This window comes from Cyprinodon tularosa, unplaced genomic scaffold (assembly GCF_016077235.1).
Source record: "Cyprinodon tularosa strain WSP-4 unplaced genomic scaffold, ASM1607723v1 ctg553, whole genome shotgun sequence".
Lineage (NCBI taxonomy): Eukaryota > Metazoa > Chordata > Actinopteri > Cyprinodontiformes > Cyprinodontidae > Cyprinodon > Cyprinodon tularosa.
The window spans coordinates 517,938-542,246 of record NW_024039289.1 but is presented as its reverse complement, the minus strand read 5'-3'; the positions used below and the strand labels follow the sequence as shown (position 1 = coordinate 542,246).

The 24,309-nt window shown below is 37.7% G+C and overlaps 1 protein-coding gene across 1 annotated transcript; it reads right to left on the bottom strand.

Moving 5' to 3' along the window:
* tmem185 (transmembrane protein 185) lies at positions 1-17,613 on the bottom strand. The gene is made up of 7 exons (XM_038305250.1): positions 17,385-17,613; positions 10,630-10,806; positions 10,109-10,316; positions 7,901-7,984; positions 5,114-5,290; positions 1,908-2,031; positions 1-1,751 (listed from the first exon to the last, which is right to left on the bottom strand). The coding sequence occupies exons 1-7, from the start codon at positions 17,420-17,422 to the stop codon at positions 1,501-1,503; spliced, it is 1,059 nt and encodes a 352-aa protein (XP_038161178.1). The 5' UTR covers positions 17,423-17,613; the 3' UTR covers positions 1-1,500.
* Between the last annotated feature and the right edge of the window lie 6,696 nt (positions 17,614-24,309).

The following is a 24,309-nucleotide window of genomic DNA, read 5'->3' as shown; positions in this document are numbered from 1 at the left end:
TTGATTTAATTAGGAGTGTAGGACTGATTTTATTTCAATCTTCTGGTCCCAATCTTCAGGAGCTGTAGTATTTACAAAAACAGAAAAAAAGGAGGTATACAAAACATAAGAAGTCCTACAGTGCTTCTCTCAGAACTGGTTAACAAAGTGCTGTTTTAGATTTTCTCCTAATGATAAACAATTTTAATCAAGTTTATTTTAGAACAATGCTTTCAAAGACACAAAAAAACAAGCCACTGTAATCAAAGTTTCTTTTCAATAATGAAATACCCTATTTTGAATATCCGCTATGTGAAGCTAACTTTTCTATTAGGCTGAGAGAGCAACATTTTCGGTAGAAAACAAGAAGGCTGAACATTCTGCAGCAAAGTTGCTCTTATTTTAAAGTGTCAACCTCTCTCTTTTCTTAATTTAGAAATGCTGACACATCTTTTGACATCTCAGAGTAAATAAAAGCCTCTAGGATCCATGAGAATCTCTGAGATAAACACAAGCAATCATTGAGGTTTCCAAAATTAGCTAATTTGTAGAAGTGCTAGCTTTCTAGCTAGCGTTCTAAAGACAGTTTAAAATATCCACCAAGGACTTACCTTGGTTTTAAAACCTTAAAAATATTTAAAACTTAAAGTGGATTTTCATTTTACAGTTTTTATATCATAGTTCTTAAAGTTTGCTACAAAATTCAGATTGTTTCATCTGTACTGAGCAGCATTATAAATTGTATATACTGTCGATTGTATATTGTTATTTTTATCTCTTCTGTAGACGTTTGCACTGCAAAATAAGAATTTTCTGCAAGTAATTCTAATTATTATAAAATTATCTACTGTATAATCAAAGGAAAAAGGTATGGAAAAGCACTATTTAAGCGTGGGGATGATTACAGTGACTTGGTCTTTAGTGCACAGATGGCAAGTATTGCAATTAAATAAATCTGAAAAAAAACATATTAATCAACCCCTTATTTCTATTATTTAGCCATGGATGTACAACACATGGCCAAATAAAAGAGACTACAAAAATAAGAGGGCTAAACTGATCCCATAATGAAGCCAGAGAGTCTTTCGATGGTCCCCATCACAAACTGATCCAAGTCTCTTTTTGGACTCGTGCTTTATCCCCTTAAAGTCAACGTTTCAGAGTCAGATCCACTCTACTTCAAACAGATCTAAATCTATTCATCAGAGGATCTCTGATATCTCTGCAGTCAGATACCATAAAGTGTTCATTAGATTGGATAGAGCAGGGAATAAGCAACACATTGTGTCTTTGCTGTTCAATTCAGATTCAGGAATTCTTCAAACAGCTGAAGGAACCAGTCTGATGGATTTTGATCCACCGCTACACTGGCTCTGAACACATCATCCTGCAGCTCAGTTTAGCTCATTTCTCTGAATCCTTCAGGTCAGCAGATAAATCTATAAACAGTGTCCTCTGCTGTTTGGCTTTAATAGTTTTAAAACATGAGTCCAGCAGCTGCACTCCAGCTCGGACGCTCTGTTAGTCGGGCATATCGATGCAGAGCTTTGGTGGAGGGACAAAGTACTTCCCAGGACTCTGTGTGATCACCACTCCGGTTTTCTTGTGGAACATGGGGGCGATCTTAGGTGGAGGCTCAGGGACAGGCAGATCCTCCACCGCCTCTGGGTCCTCGCTGCGTTGGAGGTCGTAGGACACGTTGCCGTACTCCCTGAGGAAGGGCAGCAGCTCCAACAGGAAGTGACAGAAGTCCTTACGGATTCCAAACCACCCTGGTGGAAGAAAATACAAGAGAATTAAGTAACCCATTAAGACAAACAGCTTACTAAAGAAAGATAAAACTATTTTTAATTTCAAAGATTAACAAAAACACATTCTGATGATTCTAACATTTACAACAGCAGCAGATGATGGCCTCTAATACTCACAGTGGTTCCCTCCTTTCTGCCCAAAGGTGGTGGCCATGAGTGTGAGCAGGGAGAGCCACAGGGGGACAAACACACACACGTAGCTCAGACTGTTGTGGCCGTCCAGCTTGTGCACCAGAAGGATCTATGCAAATAAAGATCAAAAGCAAAATATTAAGAGAGGCTTTGTTCTCTGCTCTCTTTACTATGACCCATATACGGCTTTCATATTCATACGACAATAAAGCAAGAATTTATTAGCTCTATTCAGCAGCTCTTGTTGGGTGTTGTTGATCTTATCAGTATTGCCAGAGATTTAAATGTTATTTGTTGGATTTTTATCAATACACACTTATTGTCAGATTCAAACCCTCCTTCAAACAACAGGACAAGTGTTCAGTAAATTTGTTTTTTTAACAGGTAGGTGCATTAAATACTGCATCTGTTTATCAGGATTATTCACCAGTAAAGGTGTTTTCTAACAGGTGTAATGGGAAAAAAAAAGCTACAGCTTGGCTGGTTTGTTATGAACAAAAATGTGTAATCGATTGAAGCGTTTTTAAAATAACCCATAGCTCAACATTTAAGACAAGTTTAAATCCCTCTGAAAAATAATCAGCTTTTAAATTTAGAAATAATATATTACAGAGGAAACAGCTCCTAAAGGTATAGTGGAGGATGTTCTTTCAGGAGGATCATCTAAATAAGTGTTCCTCCTAATTGTCAATCGTTCTGGTGATATGTTTACATAAGGCCGTCCCTACGTGCCTTTTCCGTTAGCAATCTTTTTCTGCGCATGCGCACTTTCAGCCACATTTGTGTGGTGAGCTACGGTTTCAGACAGACATTCAAGTTTTTAATAGGAATTTCCTCTCGGGAGCAGTTGCAGAGGGGTGTATCTGCTTTTTTTCCCCCTAATTAGACAGGGCGGGTCTTTTCAAAAATTACCGTATTTTCACGACTATAAGGCGCACTTAAACGTCTTTTTTTTCCCTCAAAATGTGCGGTGCGCCCTTTGGTGCGGTGCGCCCTATGTGTGTTGTAACTGCGACTTTTGAGACCACCTCATTGAGGAGATGATGAAAGAGTGGCTGAATGTAAGGAGACCAGGTGTTTTTTTTCCACTCACCACCATCGCTGTTAATATGTGACTCCATGCGTGCCCATCTCACAGCTGATGTGAAAAACATGGGGAAACAAATTAACCCTGTGCTCGCTGTTCAACCGCTCGACATCGGTGTGAACCGGACGCAGCAGGTGCAGCAGAAGCAGCGAGTTTACATGCAAAGTCAATGGTTGACGCGCGTATAGGCGCAGCAAAAGGTCCCGCAGCGCGTTTTGAGCAGCAGGAGCGTTTAAGCATCTGCCAACGCGCTGCTGCTGCTCGAGATGGAAAAATTGAAGTTTTGCTGCTGGACGCGCCGCATCAACCAATCAGAGAAGCTGATCTGGGAGCTGACAGCGAGACAGACACAGCGCTCTGATGACATATGATATTAACGCAAATGAAAAGGGCTGGATGGATGAGGAGATGATGAAAGCGTGGCTGAGGCAGGTGTATGTGAGGAGACCAGGTGGTTTTTTTCCACGCATCACCATCGCTTTTAATATGTGACTCCATGCGTGCCCATCTCACAGCTGATGAGAAAAACATGGTGAATCAAATGAACGCTGTGCTCGCCGTTATCCCGGGGGTCTGACAAAGGAACTTCAACCGCTCGACATCGGTGTGAAAGCGGCCGTTCAAAGTAAGGCTGCGAGCGGCGTGGGAGCGATGGATGACAGACTGAGACCACAGTTTCAGGATAAGTGGAAGGCAGCGCCGGGCAAGTTACGCCACAGTTTGCGGATGGATTGTTGATGCTTGGACTAACGTGTCTGCTGGCTCTGTTGTTCAAGCTTTCGCAAAAGCCGGCATTATTTCTGAGGAGCCGCGCTGCACGGAAAGTGACTGACAGCGAAGAAGGGGAAACTGGCATGTCTGATTTAGCGCAGCTGTTTAATTCAGAAACAGAGGATGATGACTTTGATGGGTTTGATTAATACTTTGTAATAAATACATGAATAAAGCACAATCATACTCAGTTTTGCTCCCGCTCTATTTTTCTACCTGAAAACTTAATTCAACAGCAGCCTCTGGGCGGGTCTCCTCTGGTTTCACCGCGGCGGCTGGCAGGTGTTTTTTCATCTAAATAATCTAAATCTTGCAGCTATATTTGCTGTGATCAGTGGGAATAAAGTAGTTTTAATATGTTTTTAAGTGAGAAAGTCCACCTGAAAACTTAATAATTGCAGTCAGTTCATCCAGATTATCTATTCCTGACGGAGGCGCTCAGACCCCCACATACCAGCGGTACACCGACAGTAAATCCCTTCAACAGCAGCCTCACCTTGGCAGCTGGCAGGTGTTTTTCATCTAAATAATTTAAACTGCAGGCACCAGGATACCGGCAATAAAAGCGAACATATTCCGTCGGCAGGTTTCAGGATTTTAAGTTAATTTAGGAGTGACCACAGCGCTGTGTCATCTGCGATGTGTCTGTCTCACGGCCAGCTGCCAGGATTGATTAATACTTTGTAATAAATACATGAATAAAGCACAGTCATACTCAGTTTTGCTCCCGCTGTATTTTTAAATACGCAGTAGAGGTATTTAAAGGTAGTAGAGGACATGTACCTGTATATAAAAAACGCGCCCTATAGTCCGGTGCGCCTTATGTGTGTGTTAAATACAGAAATGGGACACATAACTGAGACTGCGCCTTTTAGTACGGTGCGCCTTATGGTCGTGAAAATACGGTAGCAAAAAACCTCCATTATACCTTTAACATTTGGAAACAACATCAGGGTGCTTAACACCTTTTAGTAAAGCACATCTACTTGAAAAAATAATGAAATAATATTAGAACCTCACCACACAAGCTGAATTCAGTACAGGAAATTAATTTCAGCAGGCAGAATCAGGTCACCAAAGTAGCTATGTTTACATGCCAACTTTCCCTGATCTGATCTAAATCTTGGTTGATCATAATTCAAAATCTCTGTTTACATGGAGACCAAACCAAATGACCTGATCATGAGGTGTGTATACATGTACCAAGCTTTTTATTCTTTTAATACATTTCAGCAGACACGGATCTGTCAAATTTTCTCGGAAACAATTTTAGCACAGCTTCAGTTGTGTAACATATGGAGCAGTGTAAATGTTCTCATAAAAGATTCCTCACCTCAAAGGTGAGAAGAGGAACCACGATGGTCATCCAGCTGATTGCCATGGTGATGTGAGTGCGGCGTTGCTCTGCGATGATGTCTATGGAGCGGAGGAAGAGAACTGACCAGATGATGTAGTAGAGGACAACAAGGCACAGGAAGGACATCAGGATCCATAGCGGGACACACACCACCTGCAGGACACACATGATCAGCTTTTTATCAACATAACAAATGATGGATTATTAAGGTAGTAATATTGTGCTAATGATATTTTTTAGATCCCGTCATGTCCAGACCAGAAATGCTTTATTTAATGCTAGCTAATAGACAAAAACAACATTAGGCCTAACTGTCATGCAACACCCGTTTCTTTTTTAGCAAAAGCACTGCATTTATTGTAAAACATGTATATTCAAACATCAATGGGAATGTCCTGATGGGCTGTTTATCTTCAGCCACTAACAGAAGCAGGTCAGAGTTGATGGCTAGACTGTAACAAAAGAAAAGCTGTTAGAGGCTGAAAAAGATATTAGACAAGAGCTGAAATTCACTTTTTAGAAAAATAACAAACCTAAACTATCAGCCAGAGCTACAATAGAGCTGTTTAAATCAAAGGATTAATTTTGTATTATGGTCCAGACGTGAATCTAACTGAGAATTTGTGGAAAGACTTAAAACTGATCTTTGAGACTATCAATGACTAATGTCCCCATTAAGTATACGATTAGAGCAGCAAAAAATAATTAAGAGTCTTCAAGAAAACTATGGTGATGATGCAACTTTTAACACAACTACAGCCAAGATAACAAAGGAGACTTTAGAAGCAGTCTGTGAATGTTTTTAGCAGCTCAACCAGAGTCTGAACTTTAATCCAAACATTTATGGAAAGACCTAAACCCAGGTTGTTCTCCGCCGCAGCCCATCCAGCATGACTGAGATTCAGAGGACAGAAAACTGAAAGGAATACCCAACAGCGTGTGCTGAGCTAACAGACTGAGTGTGAATACATGTGCATGTTGAAACAGTAAAAAAACAGAAATGTAGAAAAAAAAAAAAAATCAGTTTTCATTACATTATAACTACCGGTATTTCCTTTTTTTTCATTTCTAACAAAGTGGAAATAGTGAAGGCATCTTATGCTACATTCACATCTAACATTCTTTCAGCAGCAAAAAAGCTTCTGCTGCTTAAATTTTATGCTTGTACACATTAAGGTCCGACGTGCTTCAAGAGCATCTTTGATGCTCCAGTAAAGTGTGACTAGATGCGTGTGATGCTTCTGCTTCTCCTGTGTTATGGCAGAGAGCGGCTTTGCTAGTAAAAAGTAGTTTTAATATTTTTTAAGTGCAGTCAGTTCATCAAGATTACGATCCCGCCTTCAAATATTATTTTGCCGTGGGACCAGCACAAAACCCCTGTACAGCGGCGGTGCACTGTCACTGCAAATCCCCAGCAACAGCAGCTTCTTGCCCAGTCGCCCCTTGAGGTTTTTCCACTACAGTTTGTGACAGCTGGAAGGACACGTTAGCGGTTTTCATTTAACTAATCCAAACTACAGGCACCAGAATAATAAAAGCAAACACATTTTAAAAGGTATAGCGGATGATTTTCACGACTTTTTTAAAAGACCTGCCCTCTTAACTTTAAAATAAAAAGCACAACCCTGTACCCGCTCCTAAGAGAAAACAAATATTAAAAGCGTGGAAGAGCGTGCAGAAGCCCCTTTCTCCTCGAGGATGTGCGGGTACGCAATGACAAGACGTTTGCTTGGATTTACGTATAAAATGTTTCCCCGCAAATAAAACTACTGGTACATTAAAAAACCATGACAAGCTTGTGAGTGTGTGCTGAAGTGGAAATCTGGACGTGTTTGTGGGGTAAATAAGGATTGGTGACCATCGTATAAATACTAACGAAGCAAATTATAAAATATATTAAAAAAAGTAAACTGGAAAGTTACAATATAGGCCGTAGATAACTTTTACCTACAGTGATGTGAAATTGATTTCTGCAAATATAATGCCAAACTTTACCTGTGGAGTGGAAACCTTGCAACCGAGGCATCAGAGGGAAACCAGACCTGTGCTTTCTGTGTACGCCATCGCGTGAAAGAATCTCCCAAAAACCCTGTGGTCTTGTTTCTCTCTACTTCTCATACACTTCGTAGACCCTCAGCCATTTTCAAAGAACCTCAGTGTGAAACCGCAGCTCACCACACATATGCGCCTAAAAATGTGCATATAGCTTTAAGTTAATTTAGGCATAATAAACTCTAGCAGTTGCTGCTTGTGAAGTGCGATATGCACCTCAGATGTTTAGAAGATCAAGGTGCTGCTGCTCCTGCTGCTCTAGACACGCTGCAGGACCTTTTATCTGCTTTTATACACTGGAAAAAAGTATCTAGAAATAAATAAAAAATTCATAAATTAAGTGTATTTACCCTTAATTTAAGTAGGTAAATGGGATAGTTTGCCAATGGAATGAGAATTTTTAGTCTTAAAATAAAATTAGATAATATGCACTTGAAATTAGACAATGCAATTGTGTTTTCTTATTTTGAATGTAAATTGTCTTTTTCTATTGGCAAAATGTTTCTTTTACCTCTTCAATCCAAGAACAAATGCACTTATGTTAAGAAAAAAATTACTTATCTAGATTTTGATTTTTTTTCTAGTGTGTGCATGAACTATTGACTTTGCATGTAAAGCAGCTGCTTTTGCTGCTTCAATCGTGTGCGGTCTGAACTTAGCGTTAGGGTTTCTTTTGTGGCGCTGGGCATGTATGCGAGTGACGTTCCTTACCAGCCACTGCCAGTTGATGATTCTGTCCAGCTTCAGGGCGATGAAGATAAACTGCAGGATATTTACAGAACAAAGGACCTCCAGCTGAGGAGAAAATCAAGCAAGATTAATCATTAGGTTACAGATTCATCTTAAAACACCACATCTAATCTGATCCAAAATAGCCAAACATGCTAATAACCAACATTTAGTTAGTTTAGTTGATCATCAAGACCAAAAGGCAAATTGATGTTCCATAAATCGTTACCTAATAAAAAATAAATCTATTCTTAGATCACATTTTGTTAGTATTAAATAAAAAGATCAATTAAACTTATAGTGTTTTGTTGTCATCGTTTTCATCAAAAATTACAGAATCATTTCGTTGACGCTCCCTTTTTTCATAATAACAAAAACTGAGGAGCTAAACGTGGATCTTTGATGACTAAAACATGAATAGTCATAGCTTGGTTTTCGCCAACAAGACGAGACTAAATGAAAGTTAGCGAGTCATCGGTCAGAAATTTAAAATCAAATAACAGATTGCATCATTGTGCTAAGCAGTATCAGCCGTGCTGCTGCGTCCTGTTTGGTCACGCAGCTCGCCTGGCGTGAAGCGCTGCACATTCTATTCTCATACGTGGCTGATAATCCTCTGTCAAGTGTAAAAACCCCTTTGTCTATCAAGATTTTATTTTATCAAGCTCACAAGAGGTGATTCTAAACATCCTTTAATTTCTACCGAAAGGAAACCCTAAATTATATGTCAAGAAAAAATTTCATTTCATACTGTTTATTTTTGAATAAAGAGACAGATGAAAAGTTACATAGATCTTTGAATATTTCTCTCTTAGTTCTCGTTTGTATCTATTTAAATACGAGGTAAATGTTTCGTTGTATTGCGATTAAAACATCTTCTGTTTCCTTTGAAAGCCCTAAAAAGAAAAGGCGACGGCATATTTGGATAAAACAATGGCTGAGCAAACGTGGCTACTACGGTCTGCCAATTTTACAGAAAGAACTCCATTTCTCTAGCACTGCCGCCATGCTTCTGTGTTTTTATTTGAGAGGAAGAAGAAAAAGAAGAATCCTTGTTAGCGCATGCGCCCTGTTCGATTTGACCAGGACGGTCGGGAGAAAATGAAACGTTTCATTTTCTCCCAGCCTTACGATTTCTGATCATGAGGTGGTCGTCAGAGGCTGATCACCCCTCGTTACCCCCTCTACACCACACAATGCACGATCAGGCTGAAAGTCGGCCCGAACTGGAAAATTCTTGCAAGACTGGAAAGTTGGCCCGAAAAGGGCAAAAAAAAAAAAAAAATAATAAAAATAAATAAATAAACTACATGTTAGCCCAGCTCTAGGTTTGGATTGCCATGGCAATTGTGAAGGTTAATTCTGTATTTTTTTTTATATATCAAAACCCTGTTAATTTAAATCTACTTTGACCCCTGAGCAGCAGTAACAAAGGGGGGAATGAAAAAAATAAGTTAGAAAGAATGTTTTTCTACTTTTTTTTTTATTAATGAAGATTTCATTGATCTGTGTGTAATGTATAATTCATAGTAGATCAGGAAGTGTTTGCTTTGGGATGGAAACCTTATATGTCTAAAACAAATTTTTTATTGTACGTCTTGTAAGCTTGTCTCTCTGCTATATTAACCAATATGATGTGTTGAATTAGATCTGTTATTTTCACGTTTGTGAGACACTTTTTCATAAAGTAGGGCATTAGTTCATAGGAAAGTTTATTTGAATTCTATAAATTTAAATTTTCTGCCGAACGGCTATAGAGAACTGCGGCAGCATTCTGTACACAGCAATTTGTAGTATGAAGGCTAGAGCTGTCAGTCTGGTAAAGATTATCAAATACTGTAAAGGTTCACTTTTTTGCAACATAAACCAGCCTAAAACTAGACTATAGAGACTTTTAAGTTTTAGTCGACTAAAAATACCACATATCGTAATGACTAAAATGCGACTAAAAGTAATGATAGTTTTCGTCCTTAAGACTAAATCTAAGATGGTTGTCAAATACAACACTGGGTGGAAATACTCATTTTTGTGCTAAAGAAACAGACTAAACTTTCCAACCAAGCACAGAAAACAGACATGATTTTCTTCCTAAGCTCTGTGTGTGTGTGTGTGTGTGTGTGTGTGTGTGTGTGTGTGTGTGTGTGTGTGTGTGTGTGTGTGTGTGTGTGTGTGTGTGTCGTGTCTCCTGACCTCCAGGGAGCGGTCGTGTCTGAAACCCCAGACGCATGCTGCTACAGAAACGGGCGACACGAAGAAGAGAGGCATAAAGACGAGCAGCCAGAAGTATTTCCCCTTCTCCACGCGATCGCAGACCAACACCTCGAACATCAGCAGAAGGACGTGGAGCCCCACCGCTATCAGCATGGCTTTGAACTCCACGCATGTCTCCCCTTCAGCCCTACGGGTGCACACAAAATAAAACACATCAATTATATTGGAATAAATATGCAGATATTCATACCATCACCCAAGTCAAAGGGAAACAACTTTCCTAATACATAAAATATTACTTTAATATTAAATACTTGAAAAATCACGTAGAACAACTTTTTCATCTGGAGTATCTCCAGTAAACCACCTGTATAACTGATAAGTATGTAACTGAATACAGACTTTTACAGGAATGGATGTTTATAAGCAGCTGCTTTTTCTTTTACTGTAATCCCTACAAGAGAAAACATCAATATCCATGAGTGTATGTGAGCTTCTACCTGTACTGGGGGTTGTGTGCCCACACTCCAGTGCCCACTGAGGCCCCAATGATCACCAACAGTTTCCACAGCCATATTGGGGTGAACACGGCCCAGTAGCTCCACTGAATGACGCCATCCAGCCTCAAGGAGAGCAACACGGAGAACAGCAGCAGGCAGGAGTAGATCAGGAACTTACTGCAACAACGACCACAGAAACATTATGAATGAGTGGAATCAGAGGACTGTTAGAATATTTTTTATTTATGTATGTTGTTTTCACACACTAGTAATACCTAGCTGTTGGGTTTAAGGCTTATTTTTTCACCAAGCAGTTAAAGGTATAGTGGAGGATTTTCATCAACTTTTAGAAAAGTCCTCCCCACTTATGAAAAAATTTAAAATGCACAACCCTGTACCTGCTCCTGTGGGGTTTATACAGGAAGGATGAACTCTAATTTAATGTTGTTTTAATGCTCTTAGAAATATTTTTAATGCCATCAAATTAGCATTTTCCCATTCTCTAGCTTTTTCTGTGCCTCGAGCTTCTGTTCTGAACATATGGCTTTAGGATCAACCAGGAGCAGTTCCATGCAAACACGTGGAACCAGTTAAATCTGATATATTTGACAAAATTTTTCTTTTTTTATAAAGCATTTTAAATGCCATGATAATCACATTTAATGAATTTTAATGCCAAATAAGGCCTTAATTTAAAAAAATAATAATTTAATGACTTTTAATGACCCGCAGAAACCCTGTCCTGAGAGGGAATGCCTATTAAACAAATGCAAGAGCCCATTTTTCCTCCTGCATGCTCTGTATAAAAGTTAATGCATGCCTCGCTCCTACAAGCTTAATTTCCAAAAGAAGATTTGTGATTTTTCCACTATGTCAGACTTAACACCGGTAAGTAAAAATGGGGGAGAACACGTAGGATGATCCACCAGGAAAAAGAACATCCTCCACTATGCCGTTAAATTTCCTGTCAGTGTGCATCTGGATTGTCCCTGAGTCTGTCTAGTCTAGCCAGTCCTGTCCTGTGATGTGATGATGAAGCAATACAATGATGTAGCAGGGCGTGACTTTGCAGATGTATAATGATTAGGGATGGGACGATTTATGAAAACCGTCAGAATCGTTCGGTTCGACCGTCTCGGTTCGGTTCGCGTGTGTTTCGTTCGGTTCCAGCGCTGCTCCTTTTTATCATAGAGGAAGCGATTACACTCCAGAGCAGAAGGTGGCGGTACTGCGACCAAAGCCAACCGCCAGTAGTAAACAAGAAGAAGAAGCGAAGCAGCTTAGCCGGGTGTAGCAGGGGAAAAAATCAGTTGTTGTGGAGAATTGTGTCGGACTGGCGAGTGGGAAAGAACAGGAGTTGGAAGATGCGCCAGCAGCACTTTATAGGTCTGCTGTATGGGACCACTTTGCATTTAGAGTGACCTACGATGACAGCGGAAAGAAAGTTGTGGATAAAAGTGCAACAGTGTGCAAGCATTGTGCAACACGTTTTGTTTATGCTAACAGCAACATGTCATGCTAACCCCGAAATCCCTCATACTCCGTCAGCAACCCCCACTCCGCCCCGCTGCGCTCCAGACCGGCTGATCAAAGCAAAGCCTACAGCCCCCACTTTGGCTTCGTCTGCCCCCCTCTGAGTCCCTTGGAGATGGTAGAGAGTATGCGCCAGATGATTAAATTCAAAGCAGCAAAACATACGGAAATGATCCAGGGTTTTTGCGGATCATTTAAAATAATTACAATCCATTATTTTTGGGGGGATTTTTTCATTAATTTCATAATTTTTATGGGATTTCAGTGTAACAATCAACATGTATCGAATCGAACCGAAAACCGTGACCAGAAACCGTGAATCGAACCCAACCGTGGATTTTGTGAATCGTTCCACCCCTAATAATGATCTTCTTTTAACTGTTATTTTGGGCTCTCTTCCTGATGATGAAAAGCGCTACCCTTGCAAACTGAGCAATTTCTCTGGTCTGAGTAAGGCTGGGCATACACTGTACGATTTTTTGTAGCCTTTTCGGGACGATCCTCCAGTCATGCGATAATTTTTTGGATTTGGCCGAGTTTCCGTCTCAACGTTCGCCATGCATCATGTAGTATACAGGGGGTAAGGAGGGGCGAGGAGCCTCTCACGACCACCTTCCAATCAGAAATCGTAAGGTCGGGAGAAAACCAAAAATAATTGAAATTCAGTCGGCCGTCGTTTTTCTTAATCAGTGTCCTGTCTGGCAATGTGTCAATAAGAATAATTGTTTAGATGCCAAAAAAGGGCCCAACAGATTTTGATTTCACAATTGGAGAAGTACGGCTATCACCATAGTGTTCCGCTTGATTTACGAACACAAGTAGCTTTATTACGATTATGCAGGGAGTTTTATAGATTATATGGACACTGCAATGTAAGTAAAACTGGAAAGGAAAAACAGGAAAAAAAGAGATAAAAGGGAGATCACGATAAAACGTCTTCAGTCTGCTGCAATCTCTCAGCGCTGAGTCAAACATATAATTTTTGGAGGTGCAGTGTGAGCAGATAAATCGCATCAGAACGTTGGGCCATACAATGTAAGAACAATCAATCGTGAGCTGTGAAAATTTTAACCCAGCAATTTCATCATACAGTTTGAGCTGTGGCCGAGTACAAAGACTGAAAATATTAAACAGTGTACGCCCGACCTAGGATTAAATTCTGATAAAACATGCCATCATGTTTTAGAATCATTAAATACATATAAATTTGAAAGTGTTATTTTAAGTTTTTTGTTCCCAGTGATCGCTTCCAGGTAAATATCGGGCAGAGAAATCTTGAGAGTGGAAACACAAAGCTCTCCTTTTACATATATAATAGGTGTTTCCTCCCTTACTGGAAGTAGTATTGCTCATAGGAAGTCACTGATGGACCAACCCTACAGCCTGCATCCACATGCACAATCAGAGGTGAGGAGATTCCTTTTTACAAAAAGTATCTCAAGTTTTTTCTTAACACTTTGGCTGTGTTGTTGGTTCTGAAGTGAGCTGAGCTTTTGTACCTTTAAAGACAGAAATATTCCTCGGTTTGGATTAGCAGGGGATAAGATCCAGGTTTTTTTTTTTTTTTTTTTTGCTAATGGGAAGGGAGCCAAATGCTCATTGTTAGCTAGATGACCCGTGTTTAGAAAAAAAAACTGGTTTAAGAGATTTTTTGATTTCAAGCCTAACAGTTTTGGTAGGAAGAGAGGGACATTGTTTTTATTCCCCGGCTGCCTGCAGACGTAAAAAAAACCTTCCTAAACAGAGAGAGAAATACACCTGGCTTGGTACTAGGGACCATTTCATTTCAGAAAAAGGAATAAATTGTTCCCTTCCAGAGACAAATACAGTTTAGAGGCCTATTTCTCTATAAAAAAGATTCAAAGCAGCCACTTTTTTTAATAGATAACAGAGAAAAGGTGGCGGATATTTCTGGTTTTGACAGTATCCAGATTTTCACCTTTAGGGTAAATAAAGTTAAGACTTTAGACAAGAGGAGGACCTGATAGTTCAGCTAATTTAAAGGCAGTGGTAACCTAAATAATGCAAACATGTAAAGTGAAAACATCATTATCATAAAACTGGACTTTGTTTGGATTATAAAATTAAGTAAAACTTGATCAACATTCGACATGCTTTGTGAACATGTGGCAGGTTGAATTTTTAGGAATTACTATACTAACAAAAAAGGAAATTTCAAATCGAGAGCTAATTACTCTGAGGTGGCTTAAAAACTTGAAAGGAGATGGAGGTCCATCCGGCTGGAAAAGTTAATATTTAAATAAATATTTAATTAAAATAGCTCTTTATATTTATGATATTGCTCATATCAATACATTCGATTAAAACTCCTGAGTTATATTCTCCTTCACCTTTATTAGATAGTGTGTTGAACAAGACAACCTTAAAAATCCAACCTGAAACTTCAGAGCCTTTTCTTCATTTAACCACTAAACATACTTATGTCAATCTAGACTTTGCTTAAAATTTTACTTTAGTGTGAGTGAAAATAGTTTTAAAGAACAGATGTGGTTTTCCTCCTATCTATGGGGAGTTTCCTCTCCACTGTCACAGTCAATATGAGGGATTGCTGGATACTCAATGGCTCAATGCAAGCAACCTTCCCCTGCAGCTACATGCTCTTACAGGAGGAGGGAATCCTGTGAGTCAATGACTCAAAGCAATCTTTTAGGTTTTCTAAGATGGAAAACTTTCGGACAATTCTGAATTGTGAATTGGCACTAAATAAATCAACTAATTTTATACAGTAGTTGATTTTTAAATAAGTGTCTTTTTTCCATGTGAGATCATAAATGAGGTCACATCTAAGCCATCTTAAACTGAGGATTTCCATTTATAACAACTGGAGCTTGAATCGGTGGTCTCTGGTCCCCCGGTGTGACAGATGCATCGACCACAGACCATGCACCCTCCCTACCAACAAAAAACTGTGTCATAAGCACCCTTACATGGCGTGAGGTTCAAACCCTGAACCACTCTAGGAATCACCACATGCTGGGGCTTTATAGGACACCCAGAACCCACAGTAAAGATGATGATACCACAGGGTATTTCTCTGTCTCTCATGCAATATAAGGTTAGTCTGTTTAGTTGTAGGGGATACACATTGTGGATACTCTTATTAGATAGAGGACAAATACTTAAGTTGTCTACCATTTTTGTGAAAGACAGAAAGTCAGATGCAGCACTTGCAAAAGCACAAACCTTTCCAGTGTTTTTTTTGTCCAAAACCTCTTTATAAAAGCACAAGATTATAGTTTGAGGTAATAGGTCTGCATATACCTCAGAACGGCTTCAATAGCCGTTACATATACATCATTGGGGCCATTTCTCAAATTAAAATGGACACAACCCAAGCATTTATTACCATTATTATAGAACAAACCAATTCAGACATAAAGGTGGACATTAGTCAGGATAAGCTCTAAGCTAGTTAGTAAAGCAATCCAGCAGATGTCATCCTTCAAACCTGGTACCGAGCCAATGTGTTACATTTTGGCCAGTTGTGTCAAAGTGGTTCACTGCTTCATAAGGCATTAAAAATCATTGCATCATCCCGACAATGTCTGTTTAAGTTTAGACATATCTCAGTCCTCTAAAAAGGCAAAGTTATCTGTAACAGAGGTTGGCAACGCCTTTGTGTTATGAAAGTGGGATATCAATAGAGCTTAATAAAGCACTGAGATACACATGGCTGAGCAAGACTGCGTTTCTCCAAGTTCCAGTTCAGTGACATGACCCAATCTCAGTTAAGCAGACGATACAGAAAATGTTTCATGAGAAACATAACATTTCTAAAAGCTTGTATCTCAATTGTTGTTATCGCTTTCATTTAAAACTTCTGAAGAGTTGAAGATCAATGCTGATCATAGGGCTGCAACTGACAATTATTTTGCTAAATCGATTAATTTGTCAACAATTTTTATGATTAAGCGATTAATAATCAGATAGCAAACGCGTCCTTAAAGAAAACTTTTTACGAAATTAAACCAGGTGAAACTCCTTACTATTGCTGCATAAATTTGTTATAACTGCTGCTCAAGATGAGTCTGTCAGCTAAAAGCATATTTTAGTCTCTACGCTCCAGTTCACAATAAATTGATCACTACATTAGTTGACCATTATTTCAATAATCCATTAATTGTTACAGCCTACCTTAAACCAATTTTTTATATAAATCTTTTAGCAAAGCAAAGACTGAAATACGAGCCGATATGTCTCTTAACGGAAGTATTTTATTTTCATACAAAGTTTCCCTAATTCATCAAAATAAAATAGTATTAAAGATACATTGTTTTTCATCAAGAAAGAAGGTATAGTCAGCGCTTATTGCTGATGTTTGTATTTGAATATGAGTACAATTTCTAATCCATTCAGTAAGTTCACATTTTCCAGTATCAATATTAAAAAACTCAAGTGATTTAATATGTGTACAGCCGCTTAATTCAACAGGTTAAATCTAGTTTTCAAACATAGGAAATCTGCTTTATCTTCTATTCAGAACTCTAATATTTTTAAGGCGGAAACAGATAATAAGGTGTAAAAATATGTTCTGCATTAAGAAACCTTTAGAGGATCCTTTACAAAACAATTAATAAGCCTGGGTAACAACTATAACTAAAAAAAATAACCATGATTTTTTTATATATATATAAAATTCATGCAAGAACACACTTTTTTGAACCCAATATTTTTTCTTACTGTAACTGTTTGGCAGCCTTGTCAACCTCCAGCCTGCATTTTTTCTGAGCTAATGCTCATTTCGTTGATCAGGCATTTAAAGAGTTCAAGTCGCAACCTTTTACATGCATCAATGAATGTAACACGTCATAAATCACTTTTATAATTTTTCGCACTTCAGCTCATTACAAACACTGCCTCTATGTCATTGTGTAAACGCAACAAACAGATGTCAATTTAACGTAAAAACGATTTTTTTTTTTTAAGGTTAAGGGAGAGTTAGAGTTCAAATTGCTCACAGAGTAACAATTACGTTTTACGTTGTTTACATTAGCATGCTAGCTGGGCCTTTCCAAGCCGGACTCATGTAATGTACGTTAGACAACTTTTTTCACACAATTTTTTGTGCCAAAAATGTCTAAATAAACACAACACAAAGTGTTTTGCCCTCAAATAACTACAACGCATACGTTATTGGTGTTTTCCAAGTAAAAACAGCCGAAGCTAACAGCTAGCTGAAGCTAGCTCCCTGCTAACGTTACCTGGGATTGAAGTCCTGAAAGAGTCCTCTTAAATTCATGGTGGACAACAGGGCCGGTCGGCTAGCTAGCTACTGATGCTTCGTCGACCCTGGCGGTGACTTCACCGTCTAATCTGAATGCTACACATGTTAATTTGTAGGAGAGCTCAGGTTTAAGGCTCCGGTTCATTACTAAATGTTGTGTTTTGTTTTTTTTTTCTTTCCTCCCAACTACCCGCGTCTACAGGATATGACGTCTCGTTTCTTGTTCATGGCGGTTGGAGGGGAAAAACAATATTTGCAATACCGCCATCATCTGGTTAATTTATAAAACTGGTTAATTTATAATTATGACTTTATTATCAGAATTCTGACTTTAATCTCAGAATTCTGACTTTATTCCCATACTAAACTGAAACAAAATGTAAAAATCTGTTGTTGTTTTTTTTTCCAGTGGCCCTAATCCTCTTCCATACATTTCTCTTTAATGTTTAGTAGAGTAAATTAATGATTTATTTGTATATTTATTTATGATCAAATGTCAATGAAAAATAAGAACAAAAGCATAGAGAAAAGCCATTGTTTATTATTGGTAATATAACAAATAAGGCCTTCAATTGAGAATAATTCTAAAATAAAAGTCTTTACCCTATGTTAACATTTATATCTGATTCTTCTCCCTTTAAAAAAAAAATATTTCCCACTCGTTTAGCCTTTCAAATATTTTCGTTTCACTTTTTCTTCAGATGATATAGGAAAGTCTTTCCGAGGAACATTTTGAATCCCATACTTACTGAAGTAAAGAAAAAAAACGTTACTCAACTGTATTTTCAGATGTTTTTATAACCACCTTTATGTTTAGAATCATTATACGTAATCACTTGAAGAAAAAAAAAAAAACCCAGACCGTTCAAAGTAAGGAAAGCAAAAGTAATACTGTATCTCTTAGAAAAGGAGTCCTATCTGTAGGTGAAGTCCTTCTATTGCCTTGATAACTTTCAAGAGCCTGTATTATGTAAGTTATATTGTTCTGAGGGGAAAAATATATTTTGTGCAAAACCCCTTATTATAGGGTGACCATATTTTCATTTGGGAAAACCAGGACACCTTGGAGCGGGGGTGGGGGGTGGGGGTGGGGGGTTAGGGTGTGGGGGGTTGATTGAAAGAACAAATGTCTCATCATCGGGATTTGCTCCGTGATCAGAGGAAATGTTACTTGGCGCAGAACAGTGGTGAAAATTGGAAGTTCATCTTAATATAATACAACTCTGTGAATAGTTCCGTCTGAAATGAATGAAAATAGTTGTTTTAATGGTTATTGAGTCAGATATGTGGCGGTAGTGTTTGATTTATCTAGAGGTTTTTATCTGTCATTGTGTAAATTCAACTCAACTCAACTCAACTTTATTTATAAAGCGCTTTCAGTCAGCCAAAGCTAAAATCAAAGCGCTGTACAGGTCATTTGAGCAGATTATAAAACACAATTATCACCACAACACAGGACAAACTCAAAGATTAAAAAAAAACAATAAGAGCAAAAAAAAGTCGAAGTCTCACTCAAAGGCCTGAGAGAAAAAGTGGGTCTTTAAAAGGGTTTTAAAGGAGCTGAGTGTAGGGGCCTGTCTGATAAAAACAGAGTTTGGCTGTAATTTAAGGACAGATTCTAATATATCTGCAGCGTGGGGACTAAATCTGATAGGAGTTTAATTTTTTTATTGTTGTTTTGCACAATATGCTTAACTAAGTATTTTTTGTTGTTGAATATTAGAGATTTTGCAGATATATTTTTATACATACCTGTTTAGATTTACTTATGTATTTCTAACCCTTTTATAGTATAGAAAATCCCTTTATTGTTCCACAATGGGCAAATTTACAGCAGCAGAAAGATTATTGAAAATAGTCACACAAATGAGGACCTTAGAAAAAATTATAAGAATAACATAATAGGGAAGACTTAAAATATAAACAATAAAATACTGTAAAGTGTTTTAACAATATAAAACTGGAGAATTAATAACCAATATGCAGCTATGGACATTTTTACAGTAATGGATATTTGAAAATAGCAGCAACATCAGAGATGTGCAAAATGCCAGCAGCATGTTATTTAACTGACTAAGGTTTCTATCATTACATTTGATTTTATTTGTTCCTGCTCCCGCTGGTTGGAATCTTTATTCCACTCTGGATTCTTGTGATTGTAGTCTTTGTTCGCTTTAATTTTTTTAAGAATAAATAAACATTTTTGAAAACCTCGGTATTCATTCTTTTCCTGCTTTGTGTGTCAACTTTCACGGTTGCTAAGCAACAGAGCATACGCCGGTAAAACCCGCCGAAGGGTAGACCTGGTCGAATTTACAGACAAAACTTTTCTGGCCTCCTTATTTTCAAGTACTTGGAAGGATCCAGTCTAGGTAGACTAGTTTTCGAACAGAGCCTCTGATTAAGAACAGGGCTGCCCGCACTGAGGCGGCTTAGGGATTACGTCACACGGAGCGTCGTGCGCAGTGAAATCAGGACATTTCCTCACTTTCTAAAAAAAACCCGGGACGCCCGGGACAGGTCGTGAAATACGGATATGTCCCGGGAAATACGGACGTTTGGTCACCCTACCTTATTATTTATTTAACTTAACAGGTTAAATAACATATTATTAAGGGTTATTTAATTATTGTTGTTGTTAAAACAAATTAACATAACAGGGGGTTTACACTTCTTCTGAATAACAGGTTAGAATTACAGTTAAGTCCCTAAATAGTAATATCCTTGGCAGGTTTTTATTCCAATAGGCTATAGTCTTGCTGAAATACAAAGTTTATCTCTGCTGGGAAACATGACAGGCATATTCCATGGAATTATAAGACAATATAAAAAGGGGTATAGTCTTTTTAAACATATCTGCTTTTAACTATATTTTACCAAAACAGCACATTTTGAAACAATATACCCCTTCTCCATAATCAACTGAAAATCTTTCCTAGAATTATAGCTTTTAAAATGTTTTCATATCTCTACTGGTATCTGACCAATCATTGTTTAACAATCAACTTCAAGGTGAATGGAGAATGAGAATGGAAGGTGTCTTCTAATAATTTTTGGTCTAAACTGCAGCTCTGTCCATCTTTCCATCAGCTCTGGTCATCATTTCCCTGAAGATGAAAAGATTCCCAGCAGCATGATGGTACCATACTTCACCGCGGCGGCTGCACACTCAGGGTGGGAGATTTTTGATGTCTCCTTATCCAAAAACTTTTTTCGCCTGTTTGCTGTGTCAAATATTAAACAGGATTTTTTTATTCCTTCTCTTCATCAGTGGTTTTCTTCTTCGACTCTTCCATAAAGGTGAGATTTGGAGAAAAAAAGAAACTCACAAGCTTTGGATCCAAGCAGCTTAACTTCACCTTCAGAGTTTCAGATCTCATGACCTCTGAGACGTATTAGAAACATTTTATTTCCTGTTGGTCAAAAGCCTTGAGATTCATCACTTACGTCCATAGATCTGGCCACGTGGCAACATTATCACTCCCCAAGGAATTTTTTGGTTTGTATAAAAAAAAAAAAGCAGAAGGCCTTATAATGCACTAAGAATGCTTGCAAAACGGACTGAGTGAGCTTGATCCTGTATATATATATATATATATATATATATATATATATATATATATATATATATATATATATATATATATATCCTAGAAAGATAACATAACCATCGATAAAAAATAGATTAAGAAAAAAAAAACTACAACAGATTATAGAACATAGATAAAGCTTTATTTTAGGGAAAAAAGAACATCCTATGCTTCTGTTTTTACTTCATTAAAATACATGAGATCGAAAGAGTTTCTATTCTGGTTACTAAAATATGTACATTATGCAAAACAACGGAAAGTTTCAGTCTTTTAATCTAAATGGTGAATAATAGATTTATTATGGAGCCTGACACCTTTATACACTCATTTGATTCATTTTATTTTGCAATTATTTCCCCCTGTCCATCATACCAACTTCTTCTCCAAATTTTTTGCAAAATCTTTGATTTACTTAATTATTTATGTAGTTCTTTTTAAAATTAAGTCCCCACTATAAGGTTTATTTTAAGTGGTCTACTTTTGCTCAATGAGCTTTATGTTGATTGGTAGTTTTCAGAATAGTTGCTACTGAGTTAAAGACATTGCTCAACCTCTCAGTTTCATTAATGCAATAGATGAGTGTAAAGATGAGGGGCAGTAGGGATGTAAGTTGTGTACAGGGGCAGGGATGAACAATTTAACTTCTTTGTTCATATGAGACAGTTTTGGATAATACATGAAACACAACTAGCAGAAACAAGAAAAATATAGATCTGCCTATTAAATTAGATATACACTCCTTTACCTTACAAAAAAAGAGAAATACTGTGAGGCAAAAACACCACTGCAAAAACAATCCAGAAATCAGTAAAAAATGGCTTAAATTAAGTATATTTAGCCTTAATTTGAGCAGGTAAATAAGATGATTTGCCAATGGAATGAGTATTTCTACTCTTAAAATAAGATAGTTAGATAATATTTACTTGAAATAAGACGATAAAATAGTTTTTTCTTATTTTAAAAGGAAATTGTCTTGTTCCATTGGCAAAGTGTCTTACTTACCTCCTCAAATCAAGGAAAAACACACTTATTTTAAGAAAAAATAACTTATTGAGATTTCTATTTTTTGCAGTGAAGTCTGTACTTTTGACTTTTATTTCAGACATGTAGGTGGCATAAATGAAACTTGCAGAAGAGAAAAGTCATTAGAAAGATTTTATTGCAGGAATATTTCTGGCAGCAAAAGCATGGTGAACTCCCACTATAAGTCATACATTGATTAATATGGGTAATGAAAAATAATAATAATACAAAAATATATTTAGAAGATAATGAAAAGTATCCTCAGCAGTTTTTATTTAACAATCAGAATCATGGGATATAATGTCCTCCGTCTCATGACACCTTGATTAACTTGATCTGAATTGTTTCAAAAGTTGAGAAATAAACACACATTCCAAACAAGTGATGCAAACGCCGCGTGATTACACCATGGGCCCAGACCGTGTTTTGAAAGAGAGAAAGCTGTATAAAGTGCAGTGCATTTATAAGGTATTTTTTAGAAAGGAAAAAAAATTAATAAAGTGAAATTATTTCATGGACTCATCCTGTGCATATTATTTGAAGACACATCATATGGGCTGCGTTAATTGCCAGTGGTTACAAGACACAAGACCAAAGGCTCAAAAAACACATAACAGAAACCACAAAACAATCATAGGAAGATGCAAAACTCCATCTTTGTTGCTCTGCTTTTAAGTTAAACAAAGGTTTCCTTTGAAGAGGCTATTCGGTAAACTGAAAATAACTGTTTTTTTTTTTATTTCTGCTACAACCTCTTAGAAAATATTAACATACTTCTCATATCACAATACTGAGGTTTATCTCAATATCAGTCCATATGATACATAAATGTTGCTCTACAGCAGTGTTTCCCAAAAGGGGTTATGGGTACCACTAGGGGTCTGTGAGTGCGTTGCAAGGAGCACATGAAAATATGTCATTTCTTAGGTAGTAAAATAAAATTGGGCTGGAATCTGTTTTGCTTTGTGAGGACACAATAGAAAAATCTAACAAGCTTTTATCAATTAAATTTAAGTTTTTTCTTATATGTTTGAATTCACCTTCAGCTTTGACACACATCCAAACAGCAGAGGAACGGACTGGATGTAGAGAACAGCCTGGGATCAGCTATTTTTCACATTGCTCCCCAAAGGGAATGGTTAAATCCAGAGAGTTAATTTCGTTGCTCTGTACTTGTGTCGGTGTAATGACAATAAAAGGTGGGGGAAAAAAGCAGCTTAGGTGTCTTAATGAAAACAAAGTAAAACCAATTAAAGGGGAACATCGTTTTTTTTTTTTTTTACATTGGCACCTTGATTTTACGTTATTACATCACGTTCTATTCACCCTTATTAGTTTTGTGTCATTTGGAGCTGATCTGAACATATTCCTTTAGGTTATATCCAAGTAACTTCTTCCTATGGGCAACGAGTTGAAGGCACAAACTAAACTGTTCATAACTTATTTGTTATGGAACGCCAGCATTCATAACATGTAGGCGAATCACTGTCCCCCAGACATCAGCGGTTATATTTTTGATATTTATATTTTTTTTTACAAAGTGGAGTGTGTATGACGTCATCCGCAATTCTGCTAATGCCTTGTTAGGTTTACCCCTATCAATAGCAGAAATCAAGGAAGAGCAGGAAAAACACTCAGGCTCCATGGAGATGGTTCAGGAAAGATACCAGAGGCCTGACAGGATCCTCTTTCACAAAGTCCACGATCTCTGGTATAGGAAAACCCCACTAAAAGATGGCATGAAATATCAGTTGGTGGTTCCCAAGTCTTTGGTTCTTCAATTTCTCCAGTATTTCCATCATCGACAATATTTATGGACACCTGGGGGTAGATCAGGTTGCGCATGCGCCAATGAGCTGATGGTAATAATCGCGCTTTCTGGACGGATCGAGTGGTGACACATGGTAGCATCCGTTTTTTGAGTTCTCTAACCCTTTTGTTTTAACTGAGCCCACCCCAGAACAGGACCTGCTGGGCCTTCTGACCTAGCCCATTATGTCCCAGTTTTGCCACAACTCTAGTCCGGCACTCGGATGACGTCATACACACTCCGCTTTGTTTAAAAAAATATATAAATATAAAAAATATAACCGCGGATCCAGCTCCAAATTACAAAAAAACTAATATGGGTGAGTAGAACATGATGTGTTCCCCTTTAAGTCAGACAGGTTAAATGTATTTATAAGGGACTTACTCATAGGAGCTACAGCTTTAAAAATACAGGTTTATAATAGGATTTTATTTTGTGTTTATTTTGTTTCCTCACCAAATTGCTGACAACATATTTAT